This window comes from Quercus robur, chromosome 2 (assembly GCF_932294415.1).
Source record: "Quercus robur chromosome 2, dhQueRobu3.1, whole genome shotgun sequence".
Taxonomy (NCBI): Eukaryota; Viridiplantae; Streptophyta; class Magnoliopsida; order Fagales; family Fagaceae; genus Quercus; species Quercus robur.
The window spans coordinates 16,587,917-16,608,399 of record NC_065535.1 but is presented as its reverse complement, the minus strand read 5'-3'; the positions used below and the strand labels follow the sequence as shown (position 1 = coordinate 16,608,399).

General features: G+C 35.5%; 3 protein-coding genes across 4 annotated transcripts; 1 reads left to right on the top strand and 2 right to left on the bottom strand.

Annotated features, from left to right (window-relative positions):
- Positions 1–231: 231 nt before the first annotated feature.
- LOC126712660 (chlorophyll a-b binding protein 7, chloroplastic) lies at positions 232–7,329 on the bottom strand. 2 transcript variants are annotated; one of them, XM_050412082.1, is made up of 6 exons: positions 7,002–7,295; positions 6,737–6,903; positions 4,277–4,423; positions 3,375–3,507; positions 1,669–1,761; positions 232–664 (listed from the first exon to the last, which is right to left on the bottom strand). In XM_050412082.1, exons 1-6 carry the CDS (start codon positions 7,161–7,163, stop codon positions 362–364), a joined length of 1,005 nt encoding a protein of 334 aa, XP_050268039.1. In that variant the 5' UTR covers positions 7,164–7,295; the 3' UTR covers positions 232–361. The 2 variants fall into 2 exon arrangements, with proteins under 2 accessions (XP_050268039.1, XP_050268040.1); XM_050412083.1 differs by lacking the exon at positions 1,669–1,761 and having other exon boundaries at positions 7,002–7,329.
- Positions 7,330–8,857: 1,528 nt separating this feature from the next.
- Positions 8,858–9,670, bottom strand: LOC126712659 (calvin cycle protein CP12-3, chloroplastic-like). The gene has a single exon (XM_050412081.1). The coding sequence runs from the start codon at positions 9,537–9,539 to the stop codon at positions 9,111–9,113; it is 429 nt and encodes a 142-aa protein (XP_050268038.1). The 5' UTR covers positions 9,540–9,670; the 3' UTR covers positions 8,858–9,110.
- A 3,137-nt stretch (positions 9,671–12,807) lies between these two features.
- Positions 12,808–17,652, top strand: LOC126712658 (mitotic spindle checkpoint protein BUBR1). The gene is made up of 11 exons (XM_050412080.1): positions 12,808–13,104; positions 13,198–13,257; positions 13,907–14,051; positions 14,170–14,327; positions 15,139–15,220; positions 15,311–15,377; positions 15,466–15,520; positions 16,419–16,578; positions 16,683–16,762; positions 17,150–17,227; positions 17,335–17,652. Exons 1-11 carry the CDS (start codon positions 12,902–12,904, stop codon positions 17,396–17,398), a joined length of 1,152 nt encoding a protein of 383 aa, XP_050268037.1. The 5' UTR covers positions 12,808–12,901; the 3' UTR covers positions 17,399–17,652.
- Positions 17,653–20,483: the final 2,831 nt, after the last annotated feature.

The window sequence follows — 20,483 nt, the reverse complement described above, 5'->3', positions numbered from 1 at the left end:
AATTGAGTGATGATTTGATCCCCAACCCAAGCTCGACTGACAAGTGATCACCCCTGGAACAACCTAGCCTTCGACTCCTTTGGCATAGTACTACTTTGTGTACCAGTGGATTATAGTCAAATGCCATTCCATCCTTGATGATAGTATGACTTATGAGATTGTGGGTTGATCTGTTTGAGTGTGTCACTAACATTGCATAAGCAAAAGAAATAGTACTACTTTGAATCCATCTAGATCAAATTGCAGGACTCGAATATAGTTTTGTGAACTGGGAAAAACTAACTGTTTAATATACATGACCTTGGAACTTGATGGAACAAAGCTTTTGGAGTTGTATGCATGTAGAATCAAAAGAATGTCTTTACATGGATTTGAGAATGGTAAGCAGGTTATTATGGACGGGATCTGAGACGTGCTCAAGAAGGTTCTGTACAGGACCCTTACCAGTCAAAGCTGCTTGTGTGTAAAAGCCTAACCAAGCAACCATAGCTAAGCGCCCATTTTTTATTTCTTTCACCTTCAGCTCCTCAAAAGCTACAGGATCACGTGATAGGTTCAAGGGATCAAAAAGTGCTCCTCCTGGATAATTGATATCACCTGGCAAGTAAATGCCAAGAGGCTCCAACGCCTCAATCCCACAAAATCTTGCATATTCTGGTCCAACCTATATATGAAAAATACCCAACAAAGAAATAGATACCCATCTTTAGAAACTATTATAGTGTCAATAAAGAACATTATTTGTTAAACTTTAATAATTCAGTTTGGAACAGACTTATTGGCTCTCCATCTCTTCAAGTACATTTTCAGTTTCTGCTTTAGTTACAATTTGCACAGAAATTAATGAAGAAAAAGGCTCGTGAACAAGCAGCCTGAGGCTTTGGAGGAAGCCCCATCTCAGACAATCCATCACGAACAACAATTTCACCTCTAAATTTGTTAATTGAACTCCTTACATTGGCACAAAGCCACAAAGTAGAATGCATGATTGTGGAAGGATATGATTGGTGATAGTCATATGAGATTACAGAAAGAAAAAGAATGCAAAATACAGTTATTGGCTCTCCATCTCTTCAAACCATCTACCTGGGAAAGTCCCAGGTACACTTTCAGTTTCTGCTTTAGTGACAATTCGCATGGAAAGAAATGAAGAATAAGGCTCATGAACAAGCAGCCTGAAGCTTTGGAAGAAGCCCCATCTCAGACAATCCATCACGAACAACAATTTCACCTCTAAATTTGTTAATTGAACTCCTTACATTGGCACAAAGCCACAAAGTAGAATGCATGATTGTGGAAGGATATGAATGGTGATAGTCATATGAGATTACAGAAAGAAAAAGAATGCAAAATACAGTTATTGGCTCTCCATCTCTTCAAACCATCTACCTGGGACTTTGTCCCAGGTACACTTTCAGTTTCTGCTTTAGTGACAATTCGCATGGAAAGAAATGAAGAATAAGGCTCATGAACAAGCAGCCTGAAGCTTTGGAAGAAGCCCCATCTCAGACAATCCATCATGAACTAAATTTCACCTCTAAAATTGATAATTGCACTCCTTACATGGGCACAAAGCCACGAAGTAGAATGTATGATTATGGGAGCATAAAATTGGTGATAGTCTTATGAGAATACAGAAAGAAAAAGAATGCAAAATACAGTTGTTACCATCAGGAGTGCTTGGCAAATAGCAATGACAATCACTCCTTGGCCTCCAGCTAAGTGGAGTCCTGGGATGCCGAGGTAGTCGAGAGTATCTCCCTGGTGAAATTGAAGAAGTGAAGAAAAAGAAATCATTAATGCCTCTCGTTATCATTGCTTATTAAGATTACATTCACAGAAGTGTAGAATCAACTTATGATTATAGTGAGGGTGAGCTCAAAAGGTCAATAACACAAATAGATGAGAAAAAATCCGAGTGAAGTCCAAAAGTTTGCTCAAGCAAGAAGGGCAGACCATGCTTAAGCAGTTGAATAGATCAACTACCATGTGGCTAGTTCTCAGAAAGAACTTTTTTTCCCGGCTGAATAGTTATTATGCTGCATTAAAAATATTGATAAGAAGAAGGATGGCAAATCAGTTTCAGTCAAATTTTTATTTTTAAAATCCAGACATTTTAGTAATCTTCAATTTTGCCTAATTTGGAGAAAGGATGATGTAGAAGTGTAATTTATTATTCATTTTAAAGTTAGAAGTGTAATTTAGTAAGAAGCATGATTTCAAAATATTTCTCAATTCTCACTCATCATGGAAATATATTAATGTGTTTCCAAATAATTCCACAAACAACATTTATGACCTTAGTTTCCATTGAAGAGATCCACACTATAAATTTGCAACTCATAAACAGAACTCTTAGATCACATAGAACATAGCAAGAGCCCAACAGCCCCATACTGCATCAGAGTTCAAATATTTGCTATTCTAGCTTCAATGCTATATTTCTTAAGGTTTAGTAGGACTGAGTAGTCCAAATCTGGAAGTAAAGCTTTAAAAACATGCCTTGCAGAAGAAATCTGTTTCCTTAATATGTTCATATCCAATTCTCTAATTCTTCATCTTTACGTCTTTTAATTCTCAAATTTTTGTTTGATGTCAACTTGGGTTAAAATTAGGAAAATTAAATAAGTTCTCGGTTTCCAAATTTAGTCCAAACTGTTTCTGTTAAATAATATTGTCCAAAATCTGGTCCCTAGTTAGACAATCATCTTTTATATCACCATCATGTTTACTGTACACCTAAATAGTACTCACATCAAGCTATACATAATATATAGGCCCTACCTAGATATTACCTTAGAGTCTCGGACAGTATGCAGACATGTTGATTGATCCTAGCAGTCCTATTCATTAATAAACTTTGAATTTTCCCTAAAAATTCTATACAAACAGCATTCACAAGTCATAAAACATTGTGTGAACTGTATCAGAGCACTAACTTGATTACCTATCTAGTTAAAAATAACAGAAACCAACAAGCTGATAACTTATATATTATTGTCCGAGCACTAATAACTAACTATATATCAGGAACCAGTAAAAATTACTTTCCAAAACAGTAAAACCACAACCCCTCCCCCTTCTAGAAATCGCCCCAACTGATCTTGTTATATGGCTGTAAAATATCCGTAATTTCAATCCAATGAGCAATCAGATCATCAGAGAGATGCTCATTAGCCATAGATTGAGATGTGAACCCATAAGACAAGCCGTGATCTCTTTAAGCAGATGAAAAGGCCATAGTCAAAGAGTATCTACTTCAAAGTTGAATGTGCAAACTAATGGACAATATAGCACATAAATTACTATGAAGAAAGTGAACAAATAGGAACATATCCCCGGATGATGATACATACACTCAGGCAGAAAATTACCTGAAGCTTTGAATAGCCAACTCGCCACCAGACAGGCTCAACAAAGTGAAAGGCTCCTAATATGTCTAATACTTCTGGAACCAGAACACCAAGTGATGCAAGCATAGCCCAACGTGCATGCAGTATCTCAAAGCTGTATACAGATTAAACTAATCATTTGGAAAATTAAACATAAGACTCAACAAACTTTGTTGACTATGCAACCCATAGTTGACATTCTTAACGCAATGGAAGCCATATTTGACTGACATTCATAGTAAGCAAAGTAAACCAAATTGGAATAAATAATCGTTGTATTTTCATAGAGTTGTCATGTAAAGTGCAAGAGTGTCGGGAAAACATTTACTCAGAGTCATAGCATAAATTTATGACGATAGTCAAATAGTTCGATAGCTAATGTTCACAACACAGCAGAGTCTTTGTCTGACTACACAACTCATCACCCCCTAATCTGAGTCCAAAGTTCAAAACTCTGTCATTTTGCACATGCCTGAGTAGTTGGATAGTTAATGACTACATTACAACTTTTTGAATTGGTCATTAGACACGCGCATAATAAGTCTTGAACCCATGACCTCACACCTTGCTCTATTGTGGCTAACCCTGACTTGTCTATTGAAGATCCATAGCCAACCCCACAAATGTTAGGACTAAGGCTTGGTTGTTATTGTTGTTGTTGTTGTTGTTATCTTATCCCAATGCACAAAACTTTGATATTTTGCATCCAAATTAATATAATAAGGGAACATCAAGAAAACTTTGACATTTTGAATCAAATACCAACACTTCAGAGGGAATTGTAGTGCTATATCAACTATGGAAATAACAATTCAAAGGATTAGGTTATTACTAAACAGGCATTATTGAGGCAGCAATGGTCAAAAGTGAAAATCATAACGTACTTAAAATATTTCTGGAAAGCCACAGGATCCTTGCCCAGACCTGCAACATCAAAGCCGTAATCCCCAGGTAGTTCACCAGTTAAATATTTAGGATAGTCATATGAAAGTGGACCGAGCCAGCGAGGGCGCTCTTCTCCATACCACATGCTATAACATCAGAGAAGAAAGTTAACATATAACTCATGATAAGTACAATCAACAGTAACTCTGACCATGTAGATACATATTTGAATATGTAATGTCTTCAGGTACTTGCATATCTGCCACCCTCTTATAACACTAATATGATCTATTCACAGATCATTTGCAGTATTGCATCATTGCATGTAGCAGATTAGTGTTAAGCACTTAAGCTATTAAACCGACAAAACTAATGGCAGAAATTTTTCACCACACCTACATTTTTTTTTTTTCAATAAAAATTTTCTACAGCCCTACTTGTTTTTGAATATGGTAGATAAAATTGTTCTATATCACTAAATTCATAAAAAAGAATCAGAATATCTGAACTGCATGACGTGAAAATCTTTCATTGGTAATTGTAGGTATACCAACCTAGTGCTTCTTGCTTATAGTACAGCGGGTATGGCTTTACTAATTTTCACAGAAAATAATTCAATTTTTCAAAGGAAAAAAGGTTGCCAGGCTACTAAGACAACATAAAGTGCTAGTTTATTTGCCTTATTTAAGAACATCAACCTGACCATGTCAATGAATGACACATTTAATGTATCAGTCCAATTGATTGTAAGTGGTAACCATAGAAAGTGCTAAAAAATCCCATAACTGGGCAAATGAAGTTGAAGAAAAACACATTAAACTTAATTCACTAATAAGAAAACAGGATGATACAAAAACATGAGTCTCTGAAACTCACCACAAAAATCTAATAAAAGCCGAAAGTCCAAAGCCTCACAGTCCAAAACTTTCAGGGGAAAAAAGAACAAGATTTAACAATGCTTTGAAGAGCATTCAGCCGTAATTTTACGATGACACAAACCAAATAACCAAATCATGGACTAAATTGAAAGGTTTCCTGGGGAACCAATGAAATTATAGAGCATTTAACAGAAATTTTACGATTGCATAAACTCTCGCTTCAACAAGTGTAAATGCAAAGATTGATAAAATAAATTAGGATGCATTCATAATAGAATGACTAGATTTCTTACTAGTTGGTTAGAACAAATTAGGATATTACTACAATATGTAGATCATGGTTTTGTAGAATAACATGTACTACTGTGGTTTTGTAATACCATGGGCTGCCATGGTATTAGGATTACCATACTAAATCTAATCTATGTCTACTGTGGTTTTCTCTCTCTCTCAACGTGGTATCAGAACCACAATCTTTGTTCCTCATCAACCTTCATTGTCACTTCTTCCGTTGCATAAGAGCCCACACCCAAGATATTATGGGGATCTCATCTATACCTAGACTCCTTATATTTGCATTCAGGTCCTCTCAAAATCATTGTTTCAGCATCACAGACACCCTTGCGCATCGTCTTAGTCCCAATCATGCACTTCCTACTCTAAACACACCTTCCACATCTCACATGTGCTTAGAACCCTCATGTGCTATTTTCTTCCTGCGAATGCTCCTAATCTAGTATCTGACTTCCATAGTCCTTGCTACACAATACAAATGTTGAAGATGCACACAGTTGTACTCTTGTGCCAGAGCTCTTCCCGGTTTTTCAAATCATGCACTTCACAGGCTTCTTCCTCTTCGATAGTGATAGCTTTCAAGGGTTTTTGGTGGGTCCTAAATCATTGGATACACACAGTTGTACTCTTGTGCCAGAGCTCTTCTAGGTTTTTCAAATCATGCACTTCATGGGCTTCTTCCTCCTCAATAATGATAGTTTTCAAGGGTTTTTGGTGGGTCCTAATTCATTGGATGGGCATTGAAGATTTTCCTTCCAAACTCATGTTTTCACTAGGCTTCCAACTTGAGATTTGAGGGGATGTTAGACTATTGTTTTGTAGCATACCATGGGTTACTGTGTGGCTGTGTAAGGTTACCATACTAAGCCTAATTTGTTCCTATAGATTCCTACATTGACTTCATTGTAAGTTGTAACAGTAACACACTTCAATATAGTAAAGATATCACCGCTAAGAGCTTTTCAATGTGAAGCGCAAGCCGTAAGGCCGAACCATGTTCCTTCTTCTCCTATTTCCTCTCTCTCTTTTAAGAAAGACTACAACTTTACTCATGCAGAATTAGTATATTTATAGCGTGGAGGTACCGTGGAAAACATGTTCTCTCACTCTAATTTGCATCAACAACCCCACAACTAGCTTTCTTTGAATTTCATGTTGTAAACAACTTTCAAAACCTTTTGGTTTTCTCTTTTCGTTTATTTTATTAAATTATCAATATATAACTAAACAGGAACCATTTTTGTCAACGAGTGCTTTTACAGTGTATAATCGCTTACCCGGAATTACCTCTCTTTTCTTGCTTTCTCAGACAAGGTCTTAAACTTGGAGGAATTTCGAACAGCAAACTTCTTCCTCTCCTCCATTCTTCTTTGAAGTGACTCTCCAAGTGGGCTATTAGCTATGGCTTTCACAGCAGTGAAAGGAATCGCCGAGAATATTAGAACTCCCGCAAGCTTCATCCAAATCACAAAAAGAAGAAACCCAAGTAAAATAGAAAGACAGAATAACATGAAAACCCTCCGAGAAAAAAAAAAGTACGGACGAGACGGACCTCTTGCCATGAAGCTGTGCAGAGTGAACGAGACTTGGGGTTGGGGATGAGATGGGTTTGATGTTTTGGGACGAAGAACTTCGAGCGGAGATTGGGATGAGAGCCTTGAAAGAAAGAGGAAGAAGAAGATGAAATTATTGAACAAGGTTGAAACAGAGCCATGGGGCTTGTCTGCGATTTGCGTGGACTGGAGGTGCTTCTTCATCCTTTTGGTTTTTTAGTCGTTGCAAATTTATTTTGCACTGTAAAAAAAAAAAAAAAAAAAAAAAAAAAAAAAAAAAGCACACAGAGACAACTTTTTTTCACTGGGCTTTCTTGATCTTTCGCATTCCCACCCACCAGTCTGTTTCAGATTAGAGGGAGTTTGGAAATCAATACAAAAAGACTTTTGGATTTTTATAATATAAAGTTTTTTAATTCTTTCTTTAACCTAATATTAAAGTTATTTTTATTAGGTTTAAGGACCCTTTGAAAAGCTCTTCAGCTAAATTGTCGTTTGACAAATTTTTGCTAAGAAATCTTTAAAGTTCTTAAAGCACTTTTTATAGTGCTAAAATACATCCATAATGTATACTTATTAATAAAACGCAAAATCGTCAATTAGATTCATCATTTAGGGTCATTAAAGACATAATGTGATTAATGTCTCTTCACTGACTTCTTAACATTTTTTTTTTTTTTTTTTTTTTTTTGTGGATAATTGTTTATTGCAGGGATAGAACCCCGTGCTAACGGTTACAAAAGGAACTAGGTATCACTAGGCTACAAGGCCCGATGGTCTCTTTGTTGGTTATTTAAGGGTTATTAATGCTCATTAATATTGTAATTATTCATCCATGATTAATGGAAGATGATTATTATTGTGCATATCACTTACCATTATAATTAAAGTAGTCTTCAACCCTTAGGAGGTATGTGGGTGATGGATTCATTGATCTAGGATATGATGAAAGACTTGGAGACATTACCTTCAATCTACTATATTATCAATTCATGAAATTTTCGAGATATCTTTGGAGAAACTATTTCATGAGACAATTTCATAAAACATCTTTCACTCACACACGCGTGGGTCTCACAAAGACAACTTCCATATGTAAAGTTAGGGTTAGGTCCAAAATTATCTCTTGATACTATTAAAACGACAAGATATTAACTAAATCATTGCAAAAAAGATATTAACTAAATGTTTTATAACTTACCTAATGCTTTTTAGTGTTAAGTGGTGTGGAAAAAGGGGAGCGATAGTTTTCACTCGTGAGGATAAGTATTGTGACATAAAAGAAACAAAATTTGGGGTGGGAATCTTGATAGCCCTCAATAATGGCTGTACTATACATAAATCATATGGTTGAATTGAGGAACCTCTTTATTTTTTATTGATAAGTTACACATTCAGGTGTTCCTGAATCATGTCCTTACTCCTGAGAGTGGTACGGGTACCAATTGGAAAAGCAGAGGACTCAATTGACAAATTGAATTGAAGAACCTTTAGTTAAGTTTAAGAAAACATACTCCCTCCGTCCCACTTTGTTTGTCCTGTTTGAAAAGTCAAACTTTTTAAGGGAACATCACTTATTTTCTTGTCTATCTTTTAAAAATGTACAAGTTTCCAAAACTACCCTTAAATAAATTTATCAAAAAATTGAATTAGTAAATTAATAGGGGTATAATAGGAACATTAGTAAATTAATGACTTTTATTTTTAGAAACAGGACAATATTTTGGGACATCTCAAAATAGAATAGAGGACAAACAAAGTGAGACGGAGGGAGTAATTAAATAAGGTTTTTTTTTTTTTGTAAATAAGTTCTTTTTAACATAAAATAATGCCACTTTTAACTAAAGATAGCAAATAGAGAGTACCAAGATTTTACATTAATTTTATCGAAACTTTGTGATTGATTTCAAAGGTTATCAAGGTCCACCATTCCCAAATATTATGCCGGGGCAGCAACCAAGCACAACATAGATAGATGCAACTATTCAGCACAAAAAAAAAAAAACACATAGATAGATGCAACTAAGCATATACACAAAAGCAAAGAAAAAAAAGGAAAAGGACTTAATAGGACAAAGACAACCCCCAAAATCATGGAAAAGTAGTGATCAGTCTTCGTAGAGTCTGCACTCATCAGTCTCAGGATTGTCCTGGCAAAAGAACTCGAGAGGATCTTGTTTCTCCAACCTGAGCCTCAGATCGGCTTTGGCTTGGCTAATCTCTTCCACTTCGTCCCACGCCACTTTGCACTCGTCCGATCTCCCGTCCTCGCCGCACACCTCCTTCGCTTCTATCACCTTCTTCTCTATCATCTCCGCCAGCTGCTGCTCTTTCCTCTGCGTCCCTATGAATTTCGGCGCCACCGCCATCGCCTTCACCGTCAAACCCTTTTTAGCCTCACCCATCCGTACCAGTACTGATACCTTCGAAAACGACAAAGCCTCCGATCTCGGCGACAACGACGAGCCTCCTCCTCCTCCTCGTACTGTGCGAGGACAACAACCTACGACCCCTGTCCCTGCCACTAAACACGCCATCTTGGTGGTCTTCGTTCGATCTCTACAATGGACGCGTGAACAATAGTTTTAACTTTTAAAAAAAAGTGTCTCTCTCTCTCCGTGATCTCTCTCTCGTTTTCTTCGTGCTTTTTCTATTTTATATTTGTTTGTTTGTTTTCTAGAATTTGTTGTGTTGTGAGTCTCTGATCTCTAACCAGGGTTACTGTTTTGTTTGGTGAGCTTAACCACCATGAGTTACTTTACCTTGTGTGTGGTGGTTTCTTGTCTGTTGACTTGTCTCCATCCATTGGTAATGGAATTACGTAAATACCCTCCCCCTCTAGTACTATGTGGTGATTTTTTTTATTGGAGAGGAGAAACTTCGTATCAATTGGGGTATTTGTGGAATATGGATTGGACCCTGGTCCACCACTATTTATGGTTCACTTTTTCAATAATTAAATTGCTTCCTGTACCTTCCACGATCCATAGTTTTTCTAGCGAACGGTGAGGATTTAAAATTTTTGTGGGCTCGATCTGGATGTGCGTAGTTAAACCCATCTTTCTAATTTGTGATGTATCTTTTCCAACATTATCCAGAATCCTCCTACTCAACATCTTCACACTGTTTGGATAATTAGGTCCATATTTTTAATTTTTTATCCACTTTTATATTCACACCTATTTTCAAAAAAATTGAAAATTATTGTTTATATATACATATCAAACGGGCTCTTACTATTTTGTACTTGTTTGTTTCCTTTTCTTTCTTATTAAAATTATTGTAATAAATAAATCCTAATTTAATTTTAGGAAGGTTCTATATTTTCATAAACTATAAATTGTGGTTCATCAAAAAAAAAAAAAAACTATAAATTGTAAATTAAATTTTGAATTTTTAAATTGTTTCAAATTAAATCCTCTCTTCTATCTTTCTGCCACTAAACCACAAAGCTTCTTGAGTTGAAACGAATTTAAAATTCAGTATTTAATTTGTTATGTATAAAATTATTAGGTTTAATTTGAAAAATATCCCAAAATTATAGTTATGGGGTTGGAAAGTAGCCATCCCGTGAACTTGGGCTGAAGAAGAAAGGCCAAAGAGACACCCTCAAAATGAGAACTCGGCCCAAATCCCACCATCGAGAAGCCCAAGCCTGAAAGGTGAAAACTAAACTAGAGCCCAAGCCTGAGAGGTGATAATCAAATTAGATCGATTGCTGAGATAATCCGAGAAAAACCTAACCAAAAGGATATCAATAGATTTATCGAGGATGCAACTTCAGTCCCCATTCCCAAGGAGAACGAAGAAGATTACGTAGAACCCAATGTAACAACCATCTCCGCATTAATTAAGTATTCCTACCTAATGTCAGCTTCATTAAATGATGAATGACTAGTCTGGACAGTAGAGATACCCCCCAAAAATCTCCCTTCATGATCAATAAAATGGTGGGAAGGATGTCTGATAGAACAAGTATCCTCTTTGATCAAGCTAAGAAATGCATAGCTGTAAAGGGGGCATGAGGAGAGGATAAAATGAGAAAATAGCCAACAAGAGAGGGGTTCATAAAATTATAAAAGAATAGTAAGAGAGAGAAGGAGAGGGAGCAAGAACTTGTATTTGTCTTTGATTCATACACCGTACCTCAAGAAATAGATTCTCTTAATCAAAGTGTTTATTTTCATCCATCTTTGTATTCAATCATCTGTCTAATCTTCCCACGGTAGAATTTTATCCAATTTATCTAAAAATTAGTTGTGTTGATCAAGATCTCAAGGACTGTTCTTCATAATTAGTTTTTTTTACCCCCATAATAGTATTTAATTTATAACTCAAACAAATTAATAGGTTTGATAAAATGTTAAAGATACTACTACTTTTATTAAATGTTAACAAATTGGTATAACAATAATTATGATTGATGTTATATCAACAACATAATTAAAACTCAGGTTTAGATTAGGATTGCTGGGGATTTGACTAAGTTCTTAGAAATATAGTGTTTGGATTGGCATTTTGGTTCTTTAGGGTCAAAGACAACCCATTTGGATGGTTAGTATGCTACATGTCATTCATTCAAATAGAAATGAGAGAGATTGAAAGGAGAGACAGACTCGTTGTTGTCCTATTTGAAGAAACAGAAATAGTTGAGGTCATTACACAAGGCATAATAAGATTAACTATTGAAAATCTTAAGGCTTTACTTGGGAGGAGAGAATGGAATGGAATGGAAAGGAATGAAAATAATCATTTTAGAATATTCTTCCCTTTCCTTGTTTTGGAGTTTTAATGGAGGGAATAGAAAGCTCATTCCCTTGTTTGAGAGTTTTAATGGAGGGAATGGAAAGCTTATTTTCTTGTTTGGGAGTTTAAGTAAGAGGGAATAGAATGGGTAGGAGGGAACACTTATTCTTTTTTATTCTCTTAAAATCTCAAATTTTCATTCCTCTCGAAATTGGGAGGAATTGGAGGGAATGAAATTAGATTTGATGATTTTTTTACTAAAACTCCCAAAATATCCTTGTATATTTAACTCTTTATTTTAAGATAGGGGTCTAATAATAATATTGTCATAAAATGATTCCGTTCCATTCCCTCCATGTTGCTCCCAAACAAGATTACTTACATTCCATTCATTTTCATTCATTTCCATTCATTTATTTTAAAACATCCAATCAAGGTTACTTAATTTCATTCCATTATTTTCTATTCATTTCCCTTACTTAAATACATTCCATTTATTTCTTTTCCATTCCCTTCCCTTAGACTTGAAGCGTGTCTTGAAGGAATGTCCATTATAGTCAATCATATGATTTATCCCGAACAAGCTTGGTGCCGCAATACATCAACTCGACAATTTATCTTATTTGTTGACCCACTTTAAGTATCAGTTTCTAAATTGCTTATTTTTTGTAATTTATTTGTACCATGTTTATTAAAAGATACTGTTTTCGGTAAATTTTAAATGAGTTACAGAAAGCTAAAAAAAAAAAAAAAAGATTATTTCAAGAAATCTAAAATCAAAATAGTAAATTTTCAATGGGCCAAAGCCCACGATATGGGTACAGTGGGTAAAGCCTGCAAGGGTACAAACTAACAAATTAGAATCTGGACCATAAGCTTCGACTGAATTTGTTTAGGCTCAAAGATCTTTTTTTCCTTCTTGGGCTGAATGGTTGAGTAAACTCGTAATGATTTGGGCCCAACGGCTAGTGCAGGTTCAAAGTTCAAATTTCATAGGAGGTAGGGCCAGCAGAGCGCACAAACTCCAATTTCTATAAAAACCCCTTTCTAACGGTTAGTTAGCAATAACCCAAAACCAATCTGTGTTTCAAAATTTGAATCTTCATCAAGAAGAAGAAGAAGAAGAAAGAGTAAGTAATAGTAGCAGGCAGCGATGGAGGAGGGTCAGATTCAGATAGAGAGGTTGGATCCAGAGACGGAGTTTCTTCTCTCAAAGAGACAGACTGGGAACGAGTGGGAACTTTTCAAAGAAAACGTGAGGCCCTTGAAGAGAGGCAGAAAGGTTCATCTCTTAAACGAAGCTCTCAAATCCCACAACGACAATCAACTCAAGAAATCTCTGCTTGAGAACCGAAGGTTTTATTTTCTTTCTTTCACTCTTTGGACCATTTTTCTTTGAAATATTCTTTGATCAATTTTTTTGATTGATTTCTTGATGTGGGGTTTTAGGAGGTTGATTGAGGCTATCGATGAGCATCAAGGAGATGATCCTCTACACCCATGGCTCGAGTGAGTACTCTCAACTCTTCCATTTTTCTTTCCCGATTTTCTTGCTTGATTTTATTTTTTCATTCGAAGAAATTTGTGTCACATCTGAAAAATCATAATCGAAAGAAGTATGATTTTTTTTTTTTTTGTTCCTCAATATTTCATCTTTGTTCTCTCACAAGCTTATTTAGTGCAAGGGTCTGTCACTAATTTTGTATTTTGTTACAATGAGATTGAGATTTCAGATTTGTGAAAAAATAGAATAAGGTTTTATGTAAGTTAGCTTTTTCTAACACGTTTTTTCCACATGGGCAAAACTTACCTACAATTTCTTAGGCGTTGTACCTTAGGTTTCTGATTAAATTCAATCATGGCATTAGCCAATGAGTCACATAGTTGAATCTAATGCCTTCATTGATAAACATGGTTAAATTTAATTGAGGAACTTAAGTTTTGCCCTTTTCATATTGATATTCCTGCATGATACTGGGTTCTTGTTTTCTGTACAAGTTATCCATGAATTTCTTCCTCCTGAACTTGTGGGTTTTTATTGCTAAAAATGCACCATATTCGCTACTTTTTTTGTAAAGAATTTATTCGAGTAACCAGCTTTTCAAATGTTGTCACACATGCCCAAACTGATTATTGGTATCTTTGCTTCTTTTGCAAGGTGTATTAAGTGGGTTCAAGAAGCATTTCCAATGGGAGGAGACTACTCTGGATTGGTTGTGATATATGAACAATGTGTGCGCACTTTTTGGCATTCAGACCGCTATAAGGATGATTTACGCTACCTGAAAGTGTGGTTGGAATATGTAGGTTTTTTTTTACTTTCTAAAATTTTGTTTTAATTGTTCTCTTTTAATATAGTGCATGTGTCATCGTGACTGTTGCCTATTTGGATTGATGTTTGAAAATGAAATGCTATTGCAGGCTGAAAATTGTAGTGATGCAGAAATCATATACAGTTTTCTAGAGGCAAATGAAATTGGGAAGACTCATGCTGTGTACTATATATCCTATGCTTCACACTTAGAATCCAAGAATAAGATGAAACTTGCCAACGAAATTTATAATCTTGGCATATCTAGGTAAGATTTGTTGTAATGTTTTATTATATATTCTGCTGTTTTTGTTGTATTTGATCAGTAAATGTAACTTGAAGATGGTATTCATATATGAAATGTAATTTATGTTTTTAATTGAAAAGAAGTATTCGAAGAACAAGAAAAACGTGGCTGTAACTGTAACCCGTAAGCTTTGGTTGATGAGAACTCTTTGATTTTGAAATGAATTAAAAGATTTTGCGCATTGAGATCTCTTAATGCGAGTTCTTTTCAGAGTTAGTTTTTAATGTTTGCACAGTTTGTAGTGTTGTTTCATTGGTATTTGAAATATTGTAGTGTAGTGTTAAGTTTCTAGTTGTTATTTGGTTAAGGCTTTATGGTTTAGTAAGGCCTTCATTAAGGGTCAAAACAATGTTTACAATTACATCATTGGGAGTGTGGTTTGTAATATTGCCTGCATCCTGCTACAAGATCTAATTTTGAGAAAAAATGTGCTCTTCCTCTCTTTCTCATGATTGTTATAGTACCTCATTTTTTTAGAGTTCGTGTTTTAAATGCATCACATTGGTAATGAGATTCTTGGAGATTGTTCTACACATATGTATTAACCTATAATACAAATGGAATCTGTAGTATGTGCATACTGAGTAGCCTTATTTGTCACTTATAAGTTATTTACATATGTTCTAACCATAATTTTATGCTGATTTTAATTTCTCAATTTCTTTCTTTGAGCCTTAGTTCAGTTTTTTATTCTCTCTCTCTCTCTCTCTCTCTCTCTTCTTTATTCGTGCATTGCAGAAATACATCTCTGATTAATTTTTTCATTAAATAGGAATGCTCAACCACTCGAAAAATTGAAGGATTCTTATAGGAAGTATTTTGCTCGCTCAATGAGAAGACCAAAACCAACAGATGTATGCTTGCAACTTTTCGTTAAGAACTTTAATCACTTTTTTTTTTTTTCTTAATAAACCATTTATTGTTCCATTTATCCCCATTTTTAGGAAGATACAGTGGAGAAGCGGTTACCAGGACGGAGTTTTGGAACTGTCCTCTCCAGAGGAGAAAATCGTAAGATCCATTGCTCTGATTTGCTTTCTTGAATTTCTGCATTCTACTATAAAAATATATGCTTTTTAAACTCTCTCTAATGTTTCAGGAATGCAGACCACTGAGAACTCTGATCTTGTCAAGAAAAATGTTAGGCCAGATAGGTGAGCAATATGGAGTTATTTATTTACTTAATTTTTCTAGACAGAAACCTCAAAGCTTTCTAAAAATTTAATGATGAAAGTTGCTATAGGCCTTTCATTCAAAGTTTGTCGTGATGTTATTACTTCTGGTAGTCAAAATTTCTTGTTTAGTCTGTTTAGAACCTTTTTTATTTGTTGATAAGTAATAGGGATGCAGCCGTACACGGGGAGTTTACAAAGGAAACCCCAAACAAAATAAGTGAAAAGGAAGAAAATAGAAGTACAAAAACAATTAACAACAGCTCGAAGTATCTGGGAATGCTAGAAAGTTCATAGTAGAAAAAATATGAGAAGTCGAAGTCCAATCATCTAGAATATTCAAAAAGAACTTCTACTCACCAAATTTTGCTCCTTCCCCTCAAAACTATGAGCTTTTCCTTTCTTTCCAAAGTAATAGTTTTCCATATCTCCCCATTGCTTCTCTTTCCAAAACGCCCCTTCCAACATGATTACATTTCCAAACTGGAGTAAAGCACAATTTTGTCTTAGTGTTTTGATTCTCATATTAATTGGTTGGCAGCTCACATGTTTTTAGTGAAACAAAATGCATTAAACTTACCCTTTACTTGGGTTGAAGCTCACCTTCCAGCTTTGAAAAGGGGAAGTTCCAATCAATGCAAGTTTCAGACATAAGTTCTTTAGGTATTCATTTTGTTTGTCTTTCTTCCATATGCAGAGTTATCATGAGCATGTTTGATGCCATCTATATAGACTAGTCCATTGATGTTTCTCTTCCTTAAAGTTGGATCGGATGATTTCATTCAATATGTCAATAAGACATTCTAGATATGATTGATGGTAGCAAGTGTAAACTATACATTTTCATTTTTCCATTCTAAATTTTTTGCTCTGGTTATAGGGCTCATGCAACTCCGCTCACTATTTTCAAAGATATAAGCAATGTGGATCGTCAGCCAGATACATCAAAGACAGACTTGAATTCTTGGCGCACTCTTGGAGCTCGTGCAGAGAGAAATAAAGAAAATAATGCAATCCCTACCAAGTGGACAACATACAAGGTTTACCATTCACCTTCTTCCCACTCTTCCCTTACAACCTTAGACTTTTTCTTCCTTGCATCATTCTTATAGCATCTAAGTAACTCTAATTCTGCTTCTTTTAGGTTCCTCAGAAACCTGGGTCTATAACAGGAGGAATAACTGCCAGTAGTATTGAGGTTTTTGTCGATGAAGAATGTGAAGAGTGAGTATCATTTTAAATTTTATTAAAAGCAACCATTATTAGATATATTAGCATTGTCTCCCAATTATATCCTGCATTGCACCCTACTGAATATGTTTATTACAATCTTAGTTGTTTTGGTTTGTCCAAAGAAGAAAAGATGTGAACACAGGATTTGAAGTCATATGATTTTGTACATCATTTGTAATAATATGCAGCTGTTATGCTGATGTGTGTTGAAATTTGAAATGTTTTTAAGGGACATTTTAATTTTCAAGTGGAGTATTACTGTATTAGTTAATGGTTCTTCATTTGACATGTAATCAAAGTGTCAATGCATTCTAGATCTCTTTCTCATTCTTCAAATTCTGTTCTGATAATGTGTTGTTCTTATTATTATTGTTTCAGAATTCATAAGAGGAATAATGAGGGGGGTGATAAGTCGATGTTGCAACTTAGGCATGAGGATGGCCGAGACCTTAAAAAGTAAGCAATCTACTTGAGAATATATGTTGTTGTCTATTTCAGTATACTGGCAATCTCTTAAGTGGTAGTGTGATACTTATCAGCCTTTTACTATTTTAATTGTGCAGGGAAACGGAGCTACTGAGGGAGAATCCATTACGTAATTTCCCTCCAAACAGCCTTCCGAGATGATTATCAATCATTTGTGGTTTTGCTTCTTGCAGTGTTGCATGATTTCATGTGTGGGGGGTCAGCTTTTATCTCTAAAGCCTGATCTATGCTTATCCATTTCTTTCATTCAATTTGAACCATTAAATTTGGATTGATTAGTTTTCTTTTTCTTTTTTTCCCCTCTTAAACACTGTTGCATTGTTGAGCAAGCACGCTGTTTTTGCTCAATTCACATTCTTTCTTGAATGATTCAATTTGAAATATAAATTTGGATTGCTCCTGCTGTCCTGCAACCTCTTCCTCTATTCATTCACAAGTTAGTTATACTGCCCCTATTTTTAGATTTTGACTTTGGTAGTTATTGGAAGTCTGGTCCAACATTTTTATAAGTCTTCCATTTGAACGCTGGGCACGAGAAAATAATGCATCTTTTGTGCTACTTCCAAATTTGTTTGAATGGGTAAATAAATTAGGCCATGCAACTGTCGAGCATGCTTGCTAGAAAAATTTAGGAGCACTACCACTAGGCCTTGTTAAGGATTAGCATATCATGTCCCTCAAACTCATCCCTTGTAATATCTAATCCCTCTTGAGTTCAATATATCTGAGTCCCTTGTAATATAGTCACAAGGCACATAGTCGTAATAGATATCTTTTCGTCCACCTCCTAAAATGGTTGAAAAAGCATATCTAGTATGAATTTCATGCTACAATTGAGTACATTTTTCAAAGAGCGTTCGTCTAACATCTTTGTAACGCTTTATATAGATGTAAGTCCAATTGCTATCAAAGTGCCTCTCTCGGGTCTTCTATAAGCTACATGACTTTGCTTGCTATCAAAGTGCCAAATGACATTTTTTAGATGGGCATGTTAACAATACTTCTTCACAAAGGAAGAAGGAACCCAAAAAGGTGATAATGTGTATGCTCTATATAAACGTTAATAATCTTGTCACAATAATTATCAAAACAACTATGAATCGGTGCTTATAACATTTGCGAATAATCAGGTTCCAATTGTACTATATGTCACATAATCCAGATGTTTAAGCAGTGCTTTAAGACCATTGTAACTATCAACGGATACGCACAAAATCAGCCATTTTGATTATGATTTCTTTTTTACTTTTTTTTATCAAGCTTATACTACAACATAAGTATTTCGTAAATCATTTTTCAATTAGCGCCAGCATGTGATTATGACAATGTATTTTTAAGACAAGTATGCAATAGGGTAGCTGTTACTCTCTACTCTCTAGGATATTGTTTACATTGTCACTCTAAATATAGGACTATAAACTCGTACAAAGTAAAGCAACTTCACTTCAATGAACCAAAAGAGACAATTTAGAGTTGTTGGCAGGAGTCTCGGATTGGCATTACGTGATGCTTGCAGGGGTATGTTGGCTCGAGTCATATGCTTCAACAAAAAAAGTTGTGCTGTCATGAATAGCCTTAACGTATCTAGCGGTGCCCCACACTATGTTAAATTCGGATTTAAGTGGGCATGGCTTGTGACCACATGCGTGAGACATTTTTTTATCATTTAAAAAAAGAAAAAAAGAAAAAAAAAAGACAATTTAGGCCTAAACAATCCGATCAAATTTTACAGATGCTCACAAAATGTTGAAAACCCAACCAAATAAGTTTAGCCTTGGGCTTATTCAGATCATCAAACGAACTAGGCTGAATTGACCCAAGCCCAAGTAGAGCTTGGGTAATAAAAAAAAGGGTTGTGTTACGGCAACTTTTTTTACTTTCTTTTTGCAGTTTTTTTTTTTTTTTTTTTTTAACAGTTTTATATCATTTCTTTCAGCTTTATAAACTATGGGCCAGCTTTATAGGGATTTTTTTAGAAAATAACTATAAAATCTAAACAATATCATTAGTTAGCAAACGTTTCAAACTATTTTGGTTTATAACAATTCGAGTTTGGTGGAGTCGATTTGTGGGTTGTAAAATCGAGTTTAGTATACTCGATTTTCCTTTTTTGCAGCAGATAAACGGCGCACAGAAATCGAGTTAAATAAACTCGATTTCTATGCATACAAACCGAGTCCAATACACTAGGTTTTTACACATAGAAATCGAGTCCGCTGGACTCGATTTCTGTGTATAAAAAACGAGTCTATTAGACTCGGTTTATATGTACAAAAACAGAGTCTAATAGACTCGGTTTTTCTACACAGAAATCAAGTCTGTTGGACTTGATTTCTATTTTCTTTTGCCACACGTAGAACTCAACAAAACTCTTAAAAAACTCTCATTCAAAACAGTCCTCTCAAAAAACTCAGTCCTCCCACACTAACACACTTACAGTCCTCTCAAAAAAAACTCTTTAGTTCAAAAAACTCTCTCATTCCCTCCCACACTCACAGTGCGTCCATTCCATCTCGGTCTCAGCTCCGCTCTCTGATCCGGCTCTGTCGTCGTTCCGTCGCACTCATTCCCTCTCTTCAGCTCCGTCCTTCTCCGTCGCCGTTCCGTCGCACTCATTCCCTCTCTTCAGCTCCGTCCTTCTCCGTCGCCGTCGGCCCTCCATCTCGCTCCATCTCAGTCTCAACTCCGGTCTCTCACTCTCCGTCGCCGTCATAGAAACCGGGTTAGGCTACTGCAGTACTGAACGTAGGCGAGTATATTTGATTTTTTCCCTGCACCTTCTGATTTCATTTTTTCTTCCCTGCACCTTCTGATTTCATTTTTTCTTGTTCTTGAGTCTTCTGATCAATTGCAATTCATTTTTTCTTGTTCTTATTGAGTGTTGGAACGACTGGTTTTGTCAATTTTTCCCTGCACCTTCTGATTCTTCAGTCAGGAATGAGTGGTTCTGCAGACAAAGAAACCGAGTTCAAAGGAGTCGGTTTCTAAGCCTGAAAAACAAGTTCATTGACTCGGTTTTCAAGCCTGGAAATCGAGTTCATTAAACTCGTTTTTCAGGCTTAGAAACCGACAGAGTTAAACTCGATTTCTGCCTACGTGCCCACTCCGCCAACCTTAGCTAAAAACCCAGAAATCGACCCTCCTTAACTCGAATTGCTAGAAACCAAAATAGTTTAAAACGTTTCCTAACTAATGATATTGTTTGGGTTTTGTTGTTATTTTCTAA

Bases quoted from the DNA above. Each gene is read 5' to 3' on its own strand.
- LOC126712660 (XM_050412082.1), bottom strand. From the start codon at position 7,163: ATGGCTCTGTTTCAACCTTGTTCAATAATTTCATCTTCTTCTTCCTCT. The intron at 6,904-7,001 runs GTCCGTCTCGTC...ATTTGGATGAAG, and splicing joins GCACAGCTTCATGGCAAGAG to CTTGCGGGAGTTCTAATATT. The intron at 1,762-3,374 runs GTAATTTTCTGC...CAATTTCACCAG, and splicing joins TTGGCTATTCAAAGCTTCAG to GGAGATACTCTCGACTACCT.
- LOC126712658 (XM_050412080.1), top strand. From the start codon at position 12,902: ATGGAGGAGGGTCAGATTCAGATAGAGAGGTTGGATCCAGAGACGGAG. The intron at 14,052-14,169 runs GTAGGTTTTTTT...ATGCTATTGCAG, and splicing joins TGAAAGTGTGGTTGGAATAT to GCTGAAAATTGTAGTGATGC. The intron at 16,763-17,149 runs GTGAGTATCATT...TTATTGTTTCAG, and splicing joins GTCGATGAAGAATGTGAAGA to AATTCATAAGAGGAATAATG.
- LOC126712659 (XM_050412081.1), bottom strand. From the start codon at position 9,539: ATGGCGTGTTTAGTGGCAGGGACAGGGGTCGTAGGTTGTTGTCCTCGC.